Source organism: Vigna unguiculata, chromosome 8 (assembly GCF_037176805.1).
Source record: "Vigna unguiculata cultivar grain cowpea cultivar isolate G323 ecotype 2 chromosome 8, ASM3717680v1, whole genome shotgun sequence".
In the NCBI taxonomy this organism is placed as follows: Eukaryota; Viridiplantae; Streptophyta; class Magnoliopsida; order Fabales; family Fabaceae; genus Vigna; species Vigna unguiculata.
Window position 1 is genome coordinate 32,432,197 of NC_140799.1, and position 19,275 is coordinate 32,451,471.

At 30.3% G+C, this 19,275-nt stretch overlaps 1 protein-coding gene across 1 annotated transcript; it reads left to right on the forward strand.

Moving 5' to 3' along the window:
- Positions 1 to 8,900: 8,900 nt before the first annotated feature.
- LOC114195062 (WAT1-related protein At1g43650-like) lies at positions 8,901 to 14,571 on the forward strand. The gene is made up of 7 exons (XM_085665282.1): positions 8,901 to 9,109; positions 9,363 to 9,425; positions 12,201 to 12,317; positions 12,811 to 13,039; positions 13,701 to 13,859; positions 14,110 to 14,261; positions 14,356 to 14,571. Exons 1-7 carry the CDS (start codon positions 8,901 to 8,903, stop codon positions 14,561 to 14,563), a joined length of 1,137 nt encoding a protein of 378 aa, XP_085521408.1. The 3' UTR covers positions 14,564 to 14,571.
- The last annotated feature ends 4,704 nt before the right edge of the window (positions 14,572 to 19,275 follow it).

The window sequence follows — 19,275 nt, forward strand, 5'->3', positions numbered from 1 at the left end:
TTGAGTGCTGATTCGAGGTCTTTATAATCAAATTTTGAAAGTCTTGCTATTCTAACTAAATCACCTTGTTTTTAATTTCTTTTATTCATTACACACTTGTTTGGATAGTCTTTTTACATAATGATCTGGTCTACTGCAGATTTAAATTTTTAGTTAACTCTAGTATAGTGTTTTAGCTTCTATCTAGTCAGATTTTAGTTTTCTTGTTAATTTCCAAATTTGACTTCGATTTTTTATCTTTCTTTTAACATTCAAAAGTTGTCTACACAGTGGTTTAGAAGTCCTAATAATTAGATTAGCACAGTTTTAAGATTTTCCACTTTTGGCCTATTCTAGTGCAATTTTAGGTGTTCAGTAGTCAAATTTTGCTTTTCTTGTTATTTTCAAATTGTGACTTTACTTTTACCTTTCCTTTATTATTTAAAAGTTGTCTAAATAGTCATTTTACAGTTTAAATTAGCAGTTTAATACAGTTTTCATTCTTAGTTGGCACTTTTAGTCTATTCTAGTTTCTATTTTAGGTTTCATATTGAGTTTTAGGTAGTTTTTTGCGGTGAGTTTTTCTTAGCTAGATTTTACCATTCTAAATTTGTTGGGACATTTTCTTTATAATTTCTTAGACTAGTTTAGTGTAGTTTGCAAATTTTGACCATTGTAGTAGAGCTTTTGAGGTTTGAGTAGCGATATTTAGAAGTTGTCTTCGGAATCAGTTTTTGAGTCAATTCTTGGTCATTTGTACTTCATTGCATTTCTTTCATTGATGATTAGGTCGTTAACATGCTTAAACACTTTGTGCACCAGTTTTGACACATTCAACACCGAGAGAGAGATTTGAGCCTTAATTGTTAAATGGTAATTGGTCGAACACACTTTGACCATTTTGAATCTGCTACCATTTAGATTAAGAGACGGAGGATCAATCCTCATTATTAATTTGAGTCTGTTTAAAGCAAAGCATTCGATATTTAAATTATGTTGAATAAGTTCAAAATTAGTCTGAAACGATGTGATTTTGTTGTCTCCAATGGAAATGGAAGATGGGAAGCATGAATTGGCAGAGTCTTGGACAATAAATATCTCTATACCTTGGAACTTACGGTAATCATTTTCGAATTCGATTTTTCTGTTGAGTTTTTTGTGTTGATTTTTACTGAACATTAAAAACACACTTTTTGAAACTTTAAAGATAATTTTAATATATTTAAAAATTTTAAAATTAATAATGATCAATAATGTATTTTGAAAGTACAATAGAAGAACAACAGTAAAAAATTAGTAGAGAATCCAAACTCAGTAATTTTTCTTGCATTCCGTTCACTGCTCTCATTAAGATCCTCGGTAATCATAGTGATAAAGAAATTGATAAACTAAAATATATTAATAATTCTTGCTGACGTCTCAACTGTTTTCAATGTAAAAAAAATGTGGACCTTCTATATTCAAAATTCAAAACTTGTTTTAAACAAGAAAAAGAAAAAAAATATTCAGAGCTATTCACGATATGTTCCTTATGGTAACTGAATTCATAAATTATAGTGAACAAATAATACGAGCTGCTAGATATATTGGTCAAGGTCTCATGATTTCCTTATCTCATGCAAATAGGTTACCCGTAACTATTCAATATCCTTATGAAAAAATAATCTCATCAGAACGTTTTCGCGGTCGAATACATTTTGAATTTGATAAATGCATTGCTTGTGAAGTATGTGTTTGTGTCTGTCCTATAGATCTACCCATTGTTGATTGGAAACTAGAAACTGATATTCAAAAAAAAAGTTGCTTAATTACAATATATATATATATATATATATATATATATATATATATATATATTAGTAATTACTATTTATTAGTACAAATTCTCAAAATTCTAAATCACACATGCATATATTTGCTTAGAATTTATTGCCTTACAAGTTTGGCATTGCGCATTATGCATAATAAATTGCTCCAAGTAAATGGAGTTTTTCGTCATGACAAAATTGGACTTAATTTTCTCTTCGAATAAAAAAAGTCAAATGGTTATTTTTTTTAAAGAGAAAATGGATAATCATATCGAGAACGCACTAATTGATCCTAATTTTCTTTATCCTCAACTGGATGGTGGTTTGTTTTAATACTTAATAGTATGTCTAGTAATCATATAAGAGTCGAAATGATCAAGTGTAATTAAATTTTTTTATTCATTATTTTTTTAGTCACTTTTTTTTACATAAATTAAGGGTTTAAATACTTTTTTCATTCTTTAAATCACTTTTTTACATAAACGGTTGTGATAGTTTGTACAAAAATGTGTCAAGGATGAAAGGAAGAACACAAACTTTAATTTCAATCAACAAGTAATTCATAAAATAATAAAATTAACTTAGTTAAACTGATTAAATGTTTAATCAAGAAATTAAGATGCACATAAGAAACGGAAACGGGGTGTATCTCTTCTTTCCTTTTGAATCTCTTGCCATTTTTTTCCCATGCTTTTTTTTTGCCCATGCTCATAGTGTTTGTAGGTTTTCCATTTTGTTAGTTGTATTAAAAAATATATTCGTGTTCTTGAAACTTTGAGTGATGTGCTTCTGTGTATGATTTTTCATGATAAAGGAAAGATTGATGATGTGTAATGTAATGTCCCATTTAATTAATAAGCATAACCAAAAGAAGTGTCACCCAATTATAATATAACAGTGCAATTCTGGAGTTTAATCATAATTCCTTATTATCCAAGGCACGTCACGATGTCCAAAAAGAAGCAAGTTAAACAGTTTACTGAAATCATAAAGAAATTTAAAGACGGACAAGTATATGGGCCGTAGCCCTAAAGAAAGCCCAAGAAGACTAAGCAGCATAATCATCTCTCCCCTGTTGACCACGGGTACCTCTCGCATCTGCTCCCATCAATAAATTGATGATCATCGGAAAGGTAGAAGAACAACATACAAAGCAATCAACAAGAAAAGGGTAAGCTAGAGCCAACAAGATTTTTATCATGCAAACAAATATACCTTCATAGTCCAATATACATATATCACTCAAGCATGTTATGACCTTTCAATCAATACACTAAGACTCGACTCGACTCATCCGGATACATATAACCTGGTTGGATTCAGCGGATGCTTGCACTTGCGGTGGATACCTCTGATCACCCCCGAGCTGCTCACCCCCGAGCTAAGTGTTACAAGTGTTACAATGAATCAATTCCCTCACACACAAGGTTAGCCCTTAATGAGTTTCAGGCCTCCTGCTACTCTCACCACAGGAGTTAGTCCGCTCTAAGTGAGACTAATTGACTCCTTAGAGTGTCAGGATGCAATCCTTACCTTGAATCCTTACCAAGTTATATAGATAGGGCACCACCATGGACACCCACTAACAAGAGCCATGAAATTACGTCCCGACCACTGAAGCAGGAGGCCTAAGGAATTACACACTGACATGGACCAAACATATTCAAACAGCCGAGTAACATTTCTCTCTCTCTCTCTCTCTCTCTCTCACACACACACACACACACACACACACATATATATATATATATATATATATATATATATATATTATCAACCTTTATAGCCAATTCCTTTCATGTTCCAGGTCAAACCCATTCCAACTCCTCATACTCCATCCATGTATGTAGTATTTCAATTCATCTCATTATCATGCCACTTTCATAACCAATCATTCCATGTTCATCACATGCCAAGAGTCATTCAAGTTCATCATTCATAACTCATACATCCTCCCACACATGCATATTCCTTCCCCTCATACCATCATATAATAATCAAATCAAATGCAAGCCATACATTAAAGAACAAGGAAATCGCCAAACCAAAACGTATTCTTGCTTAGCTCTTCGCTCAGGCTGAAGGGCCTCGCTCAGGCGAGAAGGACTCTCACTCAGGCGAGATCCCTTCGCGTAGGCGAGAGCTCAACACACATAACAGTGACCTTTGCGCATTCTATCTTAGGCGAGACTCCCCTCGCCTGAGCGAGACGCTCGCTCGCTCAAAACTAAGCCAGTCACCTGAGCGACCCTTCGAGGAAAAAGATCTGGGCGAGCCTCTGCTCATCTCGCCTAGGTGAGACAGGCTCGCTTGGGCGAGATTATCAAATCTCGCCACTGTTTTCCTGCGACAGTCACTCATACCAAACCAAATCAACATGCTAAAACATTCCAAGCATTCAGAAAATCATATCAACCAAAGACTCTCAGCACAACAACAAAAACAACAGTAAAAACGAAGTACATGAGTGGGTTCTAGCTTCCCTTACTTGGAAATAAGCTAGCACACGACTCCTAAACCAAAACTAGCGAGCACCACAACTCCAAAGTTAGCACAGAGACAGGAGATTCGTGGAACAGAGGTGAACTGGATCAATAAAGAAAAGTTTCAGTTTGAAACCAAGACAGTAGAGCTAGAATAGGGGAAAACAGTTGGAAGGTTAACTTTCTCGATTCAATAAAGTCCTTTTGGCTCAACGTAAGAGAGGATGTGCAACCATAGCAGAGGTTTGCGGCTGCTCTAGAGAGAAAGGGAGAATTGTTTCTGCAAAGTGCAAGGAGACGAAAGCGTTAGGGCAGACTTAAGGTCTGTTTCCCCTTTGGGCCAGCCCTTAGGCCCAAAAGTTTGGGGCAGCTTTTTTTTTTTAACTTAGGGCAGAAAAACGAATAAGGAATTTAATGGGCCTTACATTTCTGTAAGTAATAAATTGATAATAACTCTTAGAATCGGTATCTTCATATTTGCTAAAAGTATTGATCTAACTTGTACGTGTTAGGTGCTCTTATTTTTCTATCAATCTTAGTGTAGTGACAAAAAAAAAGTTAAATATGTTTTTGTCTTTTAACTTTCGGTGAATTTTGTAATTAATCTATTTTGAAACTTTGGACCAATTTAGTCCTTTATCTCTCAAAATATGTAAATTTAATCCTTTTAATCAAATTTTGTTAGGTTTATTAGATGTTTCGTACATATTTCAAGATTGTATTTGAGTTGTTTATAATATTTGATACATTTTTGCTTTAATGTTAAGTCAAATACTATTATGAAACACGTTTGAAATGTCAAATAAACTTAAAAAAAATTGATTAAAATGACTAAATCCACGTATTTCAAAATATGAAGGACTAAATTGATCCAAAGTTTCGATATGGACTAATTCCAAAATTCACTGAAAGTTAAGAGACAAAAAACATATTTAACAAAAAAATAATGGAAACATTATTGCTCGGAACAAACAATTTCTAAATTTAATTATGAATTTTATATTTTAATGATTTCTCTCTCAAGTTGAAGTTTTTATATTTCCAACACCTGACGTTTGTTTGAGATTTGGGGAATGAAACACACTACTTCGGGCTCACTAGGAGCATGTTGAATATATATATCAACCTCTTTGTTCCTATCCTCTACATACTTAGACAACGCTAATGCTTCCTTATCAACACTCAACAATCTTAGATTGTTTAACAACTTATGTTTTGAACCCTTCCACCAAAGTTTCACATCTCCAACGTCTTTAAACTCCTCCACGATACCTAATGCTTCAAAGAATGCCCAAAAATCTGGATTGATCCTTTTAACAACATGGATTTCACCCCCAATGTATTTCAATCCCCTATTCCTTTCAAACCTACCCATATGATGAAACGTGACTGTGAACCCCATTTCCAGCCCTACATTTCAAATCAATACACAAACCAAACAAATTGAACCACAATCCAACTTTAAAAACAACCAAACCAAAGCAAAGTGAACATTCAACAAAAGAAAATTAGAAACAAAAAACAACTAACCTCACTTCAGAAATGATGATTTCATCGATCAAATCAAACCACTGAGCACCAACTTCTTCGTCGTTGTGTGATTAAAGTTCCTACCTTTCGATTACAGATTGAAATCACTAATTCTCTCTTCGTTCCCCAATGCACGTTTAGTCGTTGGGGTTCTCAGCATAGTCCTTTTCTATTTTTATTAGAACCCTGCATCAGATTGTGTTGTGTAATGGTTAGCTTATACATGGTTAATTACCACATTCCCTAAGACGATTAATAATATTTAACTAAAACGTGCAAAACAGTTTCATCAAAATAAACCTTTAAACGGGATTCTGACGTGACCATCTGTTTGTCAGGTGTCAATTAAAACTAACAGAGTTTAAAATTGAGGACCAGTTCCATAACCGTTGTTAGGGTCCATGGTTCTTGACTAACATAATGGGGCTTACTCCCTCGTAATCCATAATTTTGTAGTAGTTAATGTGCAATTTATATCTCTCTTAGTATTATTATTTTTTCTATAAAAGAAAAATCTTAAATTTAAGACTTTCAACATATATCACTATGTTTAAGTAACCATTAGCTCAAATACTAATCTTTATCAGCTTTGGAACTAAGGAAAATGGTGAGATCTTGGTGAATTCTGGTTACATATGAAAGGAGGAATGGGTGAGAAAAATGACAGTATAATCAAGGAAACGTTTCAACAAAGTTTGTAAGGTGTTTGTGCTCATTATTGGATTCATTTTTTATTTTTTATTTTTGGGATTGGAGGATGGAAAGGAAAATAAACAAAAGGGAAAACATAGTGAAAGTTAAGATTGTGAGATTCTTTGGATTGAATCGGAAATTTTGTGAAAGATTTTATTGATGTAACATGTTAAAAAATTGATAACTGAATAATGTTGTTAATCACCAAAATATTTTTTAGTTAATTTAAATAAAAATAAGTATTGAATAATAATTAAATATGATTTATAAAGTTTTATTTTATAAAATTTTAAATACTGTTAAAAAGTTCTTTAAAATTTATAAATTTGTATTTAAATAAGTAATGGAAAATAATGTAAAAAATAATTCCACAAAGTTTAATTGGTAATTTTAAAATTAACTTGAACGTTATTATCTTACTAATTCTCTTTTGTAACTATAATAACTAATAATTAATGAAGAAAATTTTCTTTTTAAATTATTAAAACGGAGAAGAAGCCAAAGACTAAATTTAAAAAAAAAATAATGATAAACTTTCACTTTGATAAACTTTCACATGGTGTTTCATGTGTGTCTCATGGAAGTGTATGTTTGATTATTATGTGTTGGAATTGGATGGTGTATAGGTTAGAGGAGACTTATCTCTTGAGGTTATTTTAGACAAATTAATTTACAGACAAAGCTGCCAATTTGCTAAAAGTCTAAATATTAAGTTTGATGATTGTTATTTCTTTGACAAGTGTATCAAGTTGTACAAATAATAAAATAGAATATCAAGTAAAGTTTCCTAAAGAATTTACATTTGTTGATTATTTGTATTCGTCAGTCTTGCTCAATTCATGTGAGTTGTCAGGTTGACCTAGCTTGTCTAGGTCATTGGTCTGATATGGTTCGTCTGGATCGTCGAGTCGATTGGACTAGTATGGATTGTCGGGTCAGTCGAACTCGTTTGTGTCGTCGTGCCAATCGGGTTTGCATGTGTCGTTGAGTCGGTTGGGCTCGCCATGATCATCGGTCCTGCCCGACTCGTTTGAGTTGTTGGGACGATTAGACCTATCTTGATCATCGATTTATGTGTCATTATCACCATTTTCCTGAACTATTATTGTTTCAATGCATCTATATACATGTAAAGAATCTCATTTGAATGAGTGAGAAAAAACAAAACTAATTTAGCAAATAACCATAGAATTCTCCTAACTTTAAAATTATTGTGTTAGGTCCTTTAATAACATCTTCCACTACCTCCATTCATAAACATTCTTTTACCTCAACCTTCATTCTGCTTTTAACATATCCGTGAGCCAACACTACAACTCTTAGATATATGTATATATAGAAAAATTCTCGATCCTGAACTTAATCATAGACTTCACTAGGTCTTTCCTATATGTAAGACCTAAAATCATTCGTTCTCTACCACCAAATCATGCTAATCCTCGATAAGAAAAAGGAAAAGTCCCATTAATTATTAAAATGTGTAGCGTAACCAACTCTTGCTCTATATTTTTTGTTCCAACACTTGCCTTTATCGTCTTTCATCAACTTCATGGTTTATTCATATTTTAAACATTCTCTGTTCAAATAATGGTGATACTTCCATGTAGAACAACACTCCAAGTAACTCCCATGTTTTTTTTTCTTCAGTTGGAACAAGCTAGATCCTATTTGAAACTCAGTTGACTCAGACATGTTGAACCTTTCCATGTCAACTCAGATAAACTTTTTACTGCATATCGATATATTCATTTTCATGTGACAGTGATTACAGCACCATCTAACAGTAGGGAAAACCATTTTCACAATATATATAATTTCAGAATTTGGTTCTGTTAGAAAAGTGATAGACTAATTTGTTTATTTATTATATAGAGAGAGAGGTATATCTGAAAGGTTAATTTAAAAAAACATTCTTGCATCCATACCATATAGTACTAAATATTAAAAACATCTAAAAGCAAAGTTATCTTAAAATGTAAATCGGATATATCAGCAATGAAGCAAGCTTAACTGGCAGCAACATCAATGTCGAAAAACAAGTACAAGAAAGACACATATTGTTGTTGATATTATATATAACATATGGGGTACAGCATAACAAGTAACGGTGAGAACACTGAAGAAAGCAGTGACAAGGTGAGAGTTTGACAACAAAAAATAGTTTTCTCTAATGCATGGCATCTGTCACCATATTCATTTACCCTTTACAACTTTCCCATTTATTTCTGCACTTAGACTTTTATACCTTTCGTTCGTGCGGTGTGCATCATGTCTACATAAGGTGTCCAACAAAAACCGTTTCTTTCGTGCATATCCATGTTCATGCTTTTGTCTCTCTTCTGCTAAGAGACAAAGACAGAGAGTTACCACTTGTGTTGTTCTGTTTGTTTTCTTCTCCTTACACACAATGGAGGTAAAGAACATGAAAAGTGTGAAGGAATGGTTCACTTCTTACGAGGTTGTATTGAGCATGTTGGTAGTGCAAGTTGTTATGACTGGGATGCAGTTGCTGTCAAGGGTGATATTGGTTGAAGGAACTTTCATTGGTGCACTTATTGTTTATCGTCACCTTGTTGCTGCTCTTTGTGTTGCTCCCTTTGCATTCTACCTTGAAAGGTATTCTTCTTGATCAACCTCTTACAATTCTTGTTTACATTTTATAAATAGTATTAGCAGAATATAAACATATAAATGTGTTTGATATCTTCAAATATATGAAAATTCAACACGATTACTTGGTGAATGAACAGGTTTCATGTTGGTGTGTTGTAACTGTTCCGATCTTCATTTGTTATCTATTTGATTTTTGATTATTTTAAGTTTCCTCAAACACTTTTTGCTTATTGGTGTTCTTGAATCGGGTTTGCAGAGGTCAACCAAAGAAGTTTAACTGTGAGGTCTGGTTTTGGCTCTTCATCAATGCACTAACAGGGTACATTTACGTTTTTTAATATTATCACGTCATCCTTCAATTGCTAATAAAAAGTCTATTCAAAAATTAGTAAATAAATTGAAAAAAAAAAAAAGAAAGAATGTTTTCGTGAAAGAAATCATAGAAGAATACATTAAAAATTACAGAACATCCTATTTTTCACATTTCATAAACCTCGTCTCCATTACTCCTTATACTATAAAGATTAGGATGACATTATCTTTGACAAAAAAAGAAATCATTTAATAAAATTATCATAAGAGAAGATGATATATAGAGATAAAATAATATCAAATGAAAAAAAAATAATAATATAGAATTTGTTGTGGGTCAAATTGGTAAATTTCACTCTAATATAAATATATTATAAAATTCACTTTTTAACTTTTTATTTACACGTTAATTTTATAAAAAAAACAATTTTAATCGTTATGAAATATAGAGTCTCATTTTAGACTCAAACTCTAGAGTGTTTTATTTAAGATTTAAGAGAGGAGATATTTAAGATTGAAAAAAAAATCTTAAATTTCATATCAGATAACATATTTTATAAAATTCAAATGTTAAAGTTTTGGCATTACCTATTTAAAAAAAAACAATATTTCTATAACATTAATTCTTGGATTAAATATGTCTTTTTCCCTCAAGTTTTAGTGAAATTTGGAATTTGTTTTTCTTTGAAACTTTTGATCAATTTAGTCTTTCATCTTTAGAAATGCGTGAATTTAGTCTTTTTAACCCAATTTTGTTAAGTTTAGTTGACATTTCAAACATGTTTTATGATAATATTTGAGTTAACATTGAGGTGAAGATGTCTGAAACAAGGTAAACAATTCAAATACTATAATGAAATGCGCTCAAATACTATATGAAATGCGCTTAAAATGTTAGATAAACTTAACAAAATTTGGTTAAAATGATTAAATTCACGCATTTATAAAGATGAATGACTAGATTGGTCAAAAATTTTGAAAAAAAAATTAATTCTAAATTTCACAAAAACTCGAGGGACCAAAAACATATTTAACCCTTAATTTTTTTTATCAACAATACAAAATTGTATATATGTTATAGCAGTATTTACATACATACACATATTATTTTGCTTGTTTTTTAAATTATCCTTTTTTGAAAAATAATAAAATCTTGATATATGTGAGATTAAATTTAGTCACATATGCTGAACTGTAATGGAACTCGGTAAATCTCCACCGTCTTCCTTAATATAACCTTTGAAAGCGGTTTACAAATAGAAAAACACATGAACAAGTCATGAAAAAAAGACACATCGAGATAAACATTATCTATTTCCAGCAACATTAACTACTGTCAGACATACGTGAAAGTTTCATACTTAAAACTATGCGGCAAAATATTAACTCTTACTCCAAAATTTATGATTTTATAAGTAAATCTTGCACAAGTTCTGGTTTTTTCTGGTCCTCCTTTACTTTCACTTTGTATGGAACAATTATTAGACCTATGAGTACATAGTTTATTTTCAATGTTTATGAGTAATTAATGTACACCATTGCTGAATACAGATAAAGTAGTATGAGAAAATGAGGTTATCTAATTTATATTAAGTTTTAGTGAGAAGAAAAGTAGGTGGCACTTTTGATTTGAAAATATTGGACTAAAGAAATTTTTGAATGTGAAACTGTACAAATAATCTTCCTTGAGTTTCGGTCCAAAATTCTTCATCCCACTCTTTTAACAAATTTACTCATGTTTATGTTGTGAACAAGCAATAAAAACTAGCCATAGATAGCAAGACCAAAATAAAAATAATAGATGAGTCAGTTCACCCCTAACATTGCATGTTTCAAAAGGTCCTAGTCAAAAGTTTTAACTAAAAGTCTCATTAAAATATATTATTAGTTTGACAAAGAATATGTTAATATAAAGTTAGTCTTCATTCTTCCATCATGTTTTAGAAGTACCCATTTATAGTATTTGCTTAAACTATTCCCTTCATCTCAAATTGATTTTGACATACAGAAATAATAATAATAATAATAATAATAATAATAATAATTAAACTTTTTAATATTTTTTTACTTACTATGTTTCAAGGAATTGATTTTGAATTGGAAAGGAATGAAGCAAATAAAAGAGTTTCCATTATTTCCTATCTTTCAACAACCAATGCATCAAAAACATTTATACTTAATCATCTTTTATGCAAAATGCATATAATTTATAGACACGACTTCACATGAGTTAAGTCGATCATTTGTTCTTTAGCATGTTAAAAAAAAATGCATGAATTTCAAATATTAACTATTTCTTGAACCCTTGAAACAATCATTTTTGTTTCGATGTTATTAAATGTTCTTCTAGTACTGCTAGCGTGAACTACATTATGCACAAGAAGTAGTGTTTTGTATTTTTAAATGTTTATTGCCTGTTAGTAATAATTAATAATCCTAATATGCACGAAAAAAATCAAATAACTTTTATGAAAAACTTATTGTGTTCACAGTTCATTTGTAAAAACAAAGACGTACGTGTCATAATTTTTCTTATTTCCTCATTGCGAAGTTCTAACATAAATATATTTCTATTCTTCTTAACTAAGAAAGGTGAGTTTATCTTTCAATTTTCAGTTAAATTACAAATTGCAATATATATTAATACTTGAAAATATTTTGATGAAACTTTAATAATTTAAAATTTACTTAAATTTGTCATTATCAAAGATACATATATTAAGTATCTCCACTAACTTTTTGTGGTTCAGATTAATTTCTAACATAACAACGTAAATTACAGGATGACAATGGCTCAAGGATTGTTTTATTATGGTCTGCGAGACACTTCTGCTACTTACTCTATCACTTTTCTCAACTTAGTTCCTATAATCACATTCTTTACCTCTATCTTACTCAGGTATTTGGAAACACTGGTTTAACAAAATAATTTTTTTTTTCATTCTCATCCTTTATTTTCTGACGTGGTTTAATATAAACTATTGATTCTTTTTAAAAATAAATACTGGTGTATTAATCATTGATTCATACCAAAACACGCCAGAAAATAAAGAATAAAATTCAAAAAATAGAAATCATGGTATCATTATCCTAAAATTAATTCTAACTAGTTTCTTACCATACCAGTTAAGCAATTAATAAAATATTATTACACTCTAATAAAAATATCACTTCCAAATTCCTTTTTTAAACTCTAATACACTAAAAAAGATGTTTGTTAGGAACTGAAATATTGATTAACTTAATTTACTGTTAGTATCATAACAATTCTTTTTACATAACAAATATATGTAAATAAACTAAACTAGCATTCTTAATGCGAGAGTCTAAATCAATTACTTTTATATTTGAGTCCTGAAATTACCTTTTGTATGAATAAATTTTTGATGCAGAATGGAGAAAGTGAAGTGGGAAACATGGGTTGGTAAAGCTAAGTGTGTTGGGTCAATTGTGTGTGTTGGAGGAGCATTAGTTACGAGTGTTTACAAAGGGAAGGAATTTTTTGTTGGACACCACATTCATCGTACTCATCAATCTGCACCACACAAAACCCACATGCTATATGGTTCTATCTTTCTTATTTGCAGCTGCTTCTCATGCACCGCCTGGTTTATTGCACAAGTAAGTTCCTTTCTTATAGGCAAATGCTTTAGTGTCCCTTAAACAAAACCTATTTTGGTCACCTTCCACCTAATCTATTGATAGCATGCCACGTCTAATAGTCATAAAATCTCCGATCTTATCACCAACTTCACAATTTCTATAGTGGTTTATCCATCTAGTGGTTTATCCATCTCGATCTTCCATTTTTCCTTTTTCCATCAGAGGTGGAAGATAAGATGAATTTAGAGGATATATATATATATAGGTGTAAACTTCATTTTACCGGTCAGTTTTATAGGAATAAGTTAATATGGTATCAAAGCTTATCCTAGTAAGACATATGTTTTATGAGCATATAGCATATCATTCCACCCCTTATTGGTCCATTCATTATTGTCTAGATCTACGCACGAAATATATATACCTTGGTATGAGGGAAATGTGTTGGAAGTTTCACATCGATCATAAGATCAATTTAGAGTATATATGTAGATTAAAACCTCACTTTACAAACCAATTTTGTAAAGTTGAGTTAAACTTAAAATACATTTCTTCAAGTTTTGAAGTAAATTTAAAGATACGGATAATCATTCACTTTATATATATATATATATATATATATATATATATATATATATAATGGGATTATATTAATTTCCATCTTGAAAATGTGCATAAGGTGAAGTTGTTTAAAGTATTTCCATTGAAATACTGGGGAACAATGGTATCATGCATTCTGGCAGCAATTCAAGCAGCAGCAGTGGGTGTTTGGTTAGATTCCAGTAAAGCTGCTTGGAGATTAGAGTGGAATCTACAACTCATCACTATAGTCTACTCGGTAAGATGTTTTATACATACCTCCCTACACTTCAAAAATTACCAAAATTCATATTCAATAAATAATTATTTGTGTATATAAATATATTTGAATGCTAGTTATAATCTTTCTTATATATAACGTACTTGATATGAATATATTCTGAGAAATGATTAGTGATTAACCAAATCTGAAAAGTATTATTAATTTGAGTAAAGAAGAGAAAGAAACAGTATTATTTTACAGAGGTTGGATTTATTTATGTATACAGGGTGCACTGGCTACTGCTGCTACGTTCTGCATTATATCTTGGGCAATAACAATCCAAGGACCTACTTATCCTCCAATGTTCAATCCTCTCTCTCTTATTTTTGTGGCCTTTTCAGAAGCTCTCATTCTTGGACAACCATTAGGACTTGGAACGTACCAACATTTTTCTCTCCTTATTCTATATCTTCATTTTCAATGTTTGTTATTCCATGAATCTTACCATTGCTAATTCAAAATCTGTGTGTAGGTTGGGTGGCATGGTTTTGATCATAACGGGATTATACTTCTTTCTGTGGGGCAAAAACAATGACACACACAAAAATGTTGCAGCTGCAGAAGGATCAACCATGATGATTGATGGGCTCACTGCAACCCAATCAACATCCGCAGTATTACCAAGTGCTTCACCCACCGATTCTGTGCTTCTTGAAATTGAAAATACTGAGAATAGTTGATGATGTTAACGTTAAGATGTTGTGTCTGCAAGTTCAAAATAAGTTGCTGGGCAAACAACTGCATTTCTCATAAATACACTACATATAAAAAAAGCTAAATTGTGAAGGTTTTAATTTCGTTTAGCGGGGTTTTTACCCTTCATAAAATATTTTACAGGGGTTTTTCAAACCTCCACAAATAAATTCCCCACAAGTTATTTGTGGAGGTTTTCTACAACTCCTGATACCAGGTTTATATTGTGGAAGTTTTTTAATTGAAGGTTATAACCTCTTCTATTCATGACTATTATTCTGTGGAGATTTAAAACCTCCTTTATTTCCATAAACCTATTTGATTCCAAAATTCTTGTTTTTCATTTTTTTTTTGTGGGGGTTAATACCCTCCTCGATTCGAGGATTATAAAACCTGTTTCATTTGTATTATTTAATTTATGGATTTATTACTGTATTTTTCTTGCGTTATTCAAATCTCATAAAAAACAATATTTCGTTTGTAATTAGAATTTCCTAGTATACTTGACAATGTATGCCACCATTTGAAGTACTTATATTTTTATATCAACAATATTTTTTTGTAAACTCCAATCAAATACTTCAACCAAAGTGCTCAAATATATATCATTAGACTTTTTGATTCTCAAAATCAACATATTAACATAAAATCAATTTAAATTGAAATAATTACAACTTAATCCATACTTACTCAAAGTTCATAATACACTAAAATAGTTTCATCCTATAAAACATCATCAACACCCTAAATGTTGCTACCACTAGATGATCCTCTTGTACCCATAGAAGACTCAGGCTCATTTGCATCACTGGTTTGCTGAAATTATAAAAGATAAATATTAGTTGCAAGAAGGACATCAATCTCAAATCATAAAATCAACATGCATATACTAAAATAGTTTATTATTAGATCATTGACCTGCACAAAAATCATGATTATTTGGTATCAATGATTTGAGGAGGCTTGTTAGCTCTCCTAAATCGCTTCCGAAGCTGAAGAGAGAAACAGAGAAATCACCATTTCACAATTCAAGCATCAAGTAGAGAACAATTAAATTTAATTTAATTTCAGAAAAGAAAAATAAAATAAAAAACTTGATTAAGATTGAGTATGGTGGATTCTCTTTTGTAATAATCATTCCTATCATTATGCAGAACCTGAAAATTACTACTCACAAATTACTAATAATATTGCAAATTCAAAATAAAATAAAAAAATCCTACTCACTTGACATTCTCATGCTTTGAATCATAACGAAACCTTACTAGCCATGGGTAATGTTTCACTGAACGACGTCTTTCTATCTGAAATCGCACCAAAGAAATGAGAGCAAAGAAGCACGAATTTTATGGTATACTAGATTGAAACTTTAAACACTAAAACACTATGCAATAATTTTAATGAATTTTTATAATACAAATTTAATATAGTTTAAAAGAAAATAAAAATTGTAACTCGATAAAAATTATGAAAAGGTATATAAAAACTGATAGTTTTTAAAATTGATCCACTCAACCTATTGAATAATTTGAATGTTTAATTAATTTGTTTGTGAAGTTATATACATCGATACTTTAATCTTTAACTATTATTTTTATAATAAAATCTTAAGAATTTGATGAACACTTTGATTCCACTATTATACAAAATAAATTAAGTCAATTCATTGTAATTGTAATATGATAAATATATAAAATAAATTATAAAAAAAAATCGTAGTTGAGTCAACCCACCAATATATGATGAATCAGATCGGATTGTAAAATCTTTTACTCACAATGAGAGAAATAAATTTTACGGGTCTTTTTTAACTCATCCTATAATGAACTAATCCGTATAAATCAAATCAGGTTTACTCACTCTAACATACTTCATTTCAAGTAAATTTTAGGGTGAATTAGTTTCATGTTTGAAAAAACAATATGATGAGAGCGACCCAACACACAATGCGAGTAAAAGTAGAAAAGATGTATAGTAGCAATAATTTGGCATAGTAAATGCACATCAAAGAGACATTAATGGAAGATGAGGTCAACTATTCTTAAATGTGTAACAGGTGATGGCAAGCTTGTGGTCATAGTAGGGTTCAGTGCAGTGACGAGGAAAACTTTGTTGGTTTCTGTGTTTGTCTCTCTACTACTTCGAACAAAAAAAAAACATTTCTTTCAACAAATTAATGGTTGAATATTCTTATTTTTAATTACTATAAAATTCTTCAGTAGAGTCTATTTTAAATAGTTAACTTTCAGCTTATGTAATCTGAAAATTACTCTTTTAGAATTATATAATTTAGAAATCGTTTTTTATTTTCAAATTGCAAATCTAAAAAGAAAAAAAATAGGAAGTTTTTTTTCTTATACGGGGGATGTAAGTGTATAAATTAAATAAATATATAAAGATGACAATCATGTATTATTGATTATGTATAAAATATTACGAGATGTGTTTTATACGTAAGGAAGGTAACGGGTGGATCAAACATAGAGATGCCTACTTGTTATCCAACCCGCAAAAAACAAAATTCAACTGTTATCCATTCATTTACTCGTCGACTACTCCACAATATTTTTCAAAACCTGCATGTATTTGTATGTATCCGTGAATACCCACATACCTCCAAATATTTAAAAAAGATATATATATTTTTTAAAATTTTAAATAAAATTATAAAATATAATATAAATTGTATTCTATTTTTAATTAAATTTAACCTAATAAAATATAAAATAAATTTTAATTTTAATTAAATTTAACTTAACAAAATATAAATTAAATTTTAATTTTAATTTTTTTTGCATATAAGGAATACTCGCAGGTACGAGTAGTATGGTACCGCATCCGACTCATTTATAAATAGGTATTAAAATACCCGCTACCTACTGGTACTAACTATCCACCTTTAATTTTATCCGCAAATACATACAGACACGAATATTTTTGTCATCCCAAATTATACGTACATACAAAACTAACTCTAAAGATCACAAACAAATGTTATACATATATACAAAACTAACTCCAAAAACCACAAGGAAATGAGTTTAAAACATGCGTTTATACACTAAGCAAGAAGATCTCAACGTCATTTTTTATTTTTGAATTACATAAGTGTGAAATTGAAAAGTTTCTTTATATGGGGTGGAGGAAGAAACTTTTGGTGGTGCAGGTGGAAACCTCCGGAGAAGTACGGGTTCTCTGGGCTTTAACTACCAAAGGGTATGTAAGCACCAAGTACAAATAATTATGTACCAATGGAATTTTTTAAAAAAGACTTTTTAAAAATATATTTTTTGTAAACATACAAAAACTTAAATGTATTATTTTATTAAGAAAAATATTTGTTTTAAAATAAACACAAACATATTCACACTATTTTCCAAAGCATATGCCATCCATTACATTTAACTTTAATCAAGAATCTTATATCTATATTCTTCACAATTGTTCTTTTGCGACTCAACTGTGTTTGACTCTTCCCTATTTTCCAAAAACAAACTGCTTATTGGATTTCACTCTCTCATCGGAAAGTTTAAAATTTCTCTTCATCTTTTTCGTGCATAAAGAAATGTAGTCTTCTTATATTTAATTTCTCATATTTTTATTCATATATTTAAAAAATAATAATTTTCATAGTTTTAATTGCTCAATTTTTTTTATCTATGTAGCGTTAACGATTTATCTCCTATGTTTAAAGAGACATTTACTATCCAGCATGTGTTCCAAATGTGTAGTAAATTTCTTCGACTTCCAGGATCTTAATTTACACACTTGACAAAGTTAAAATATTTATTAAATATAATCATTTATGTTTTAATACATACATTAAAAGTGTTCAGATCTTATTCCATATTTATGACATAATTTATAATCATTGTATTTATCAATATATTTTTTATATATTTATCATGCATTTTCACAAATACTTTTTACTATTTTTCAATTATAATTATGAAACAAGATAAATCCTCTAAGCGGAATTGAATACACTAAGTGGATTCAAACATAAATTTCATCTCTTTCCACCCTAATTTTTAAATTTATTGGACAGGTTTTAATCCACTAAGCAAGTAAATTTGGGAAGATTTCATTGAGAACATACCTATCTATTGAGCGAATTTTAGTTAGAGATTAATGTTGGATCTCTAGATGGAATCCACTAAGAGATAATTATGAAGAACTTACAATTTTGCATAATTAATGTTAGGCACCATTTATTGAGGGTAGGCTCTAACATCTACCAAGAGCATTGCAGGGAAGAAGGATATGAAATGGTAATTTTATTCTTCCATCATTTTTGTTATATTATATATCATGATTTATGATTTTCTTATGTTTTATAGGAAGGAGTAAGAGCTTGGTTGCAAAGTTAATACGAGAGAAGTTAGGGTAGCAACACATAAACATGTTAAAGGAGAATTTGTGAATGATGGAGCAAGAGAGATTGGATTAAGCATACGTTTTCTAAAGACAAATACCGAATCAAATCAATTATTACCTTCATTGATAACATTTTGTATTATTTGTAAGAAAAAATTCAAGCATATGAGACAAATATATCTTTCCTTTCAAAATATATATCAATTGAAGATTCACTAGCTCATGCTTTAGGAAGTCAAGAACATTGTGGTCGTGTCCAAGGAACAAGATTGGGACCTTGCCCTTCTTGCATGTTTGCATATACTAGGAATTTTCATTTTAG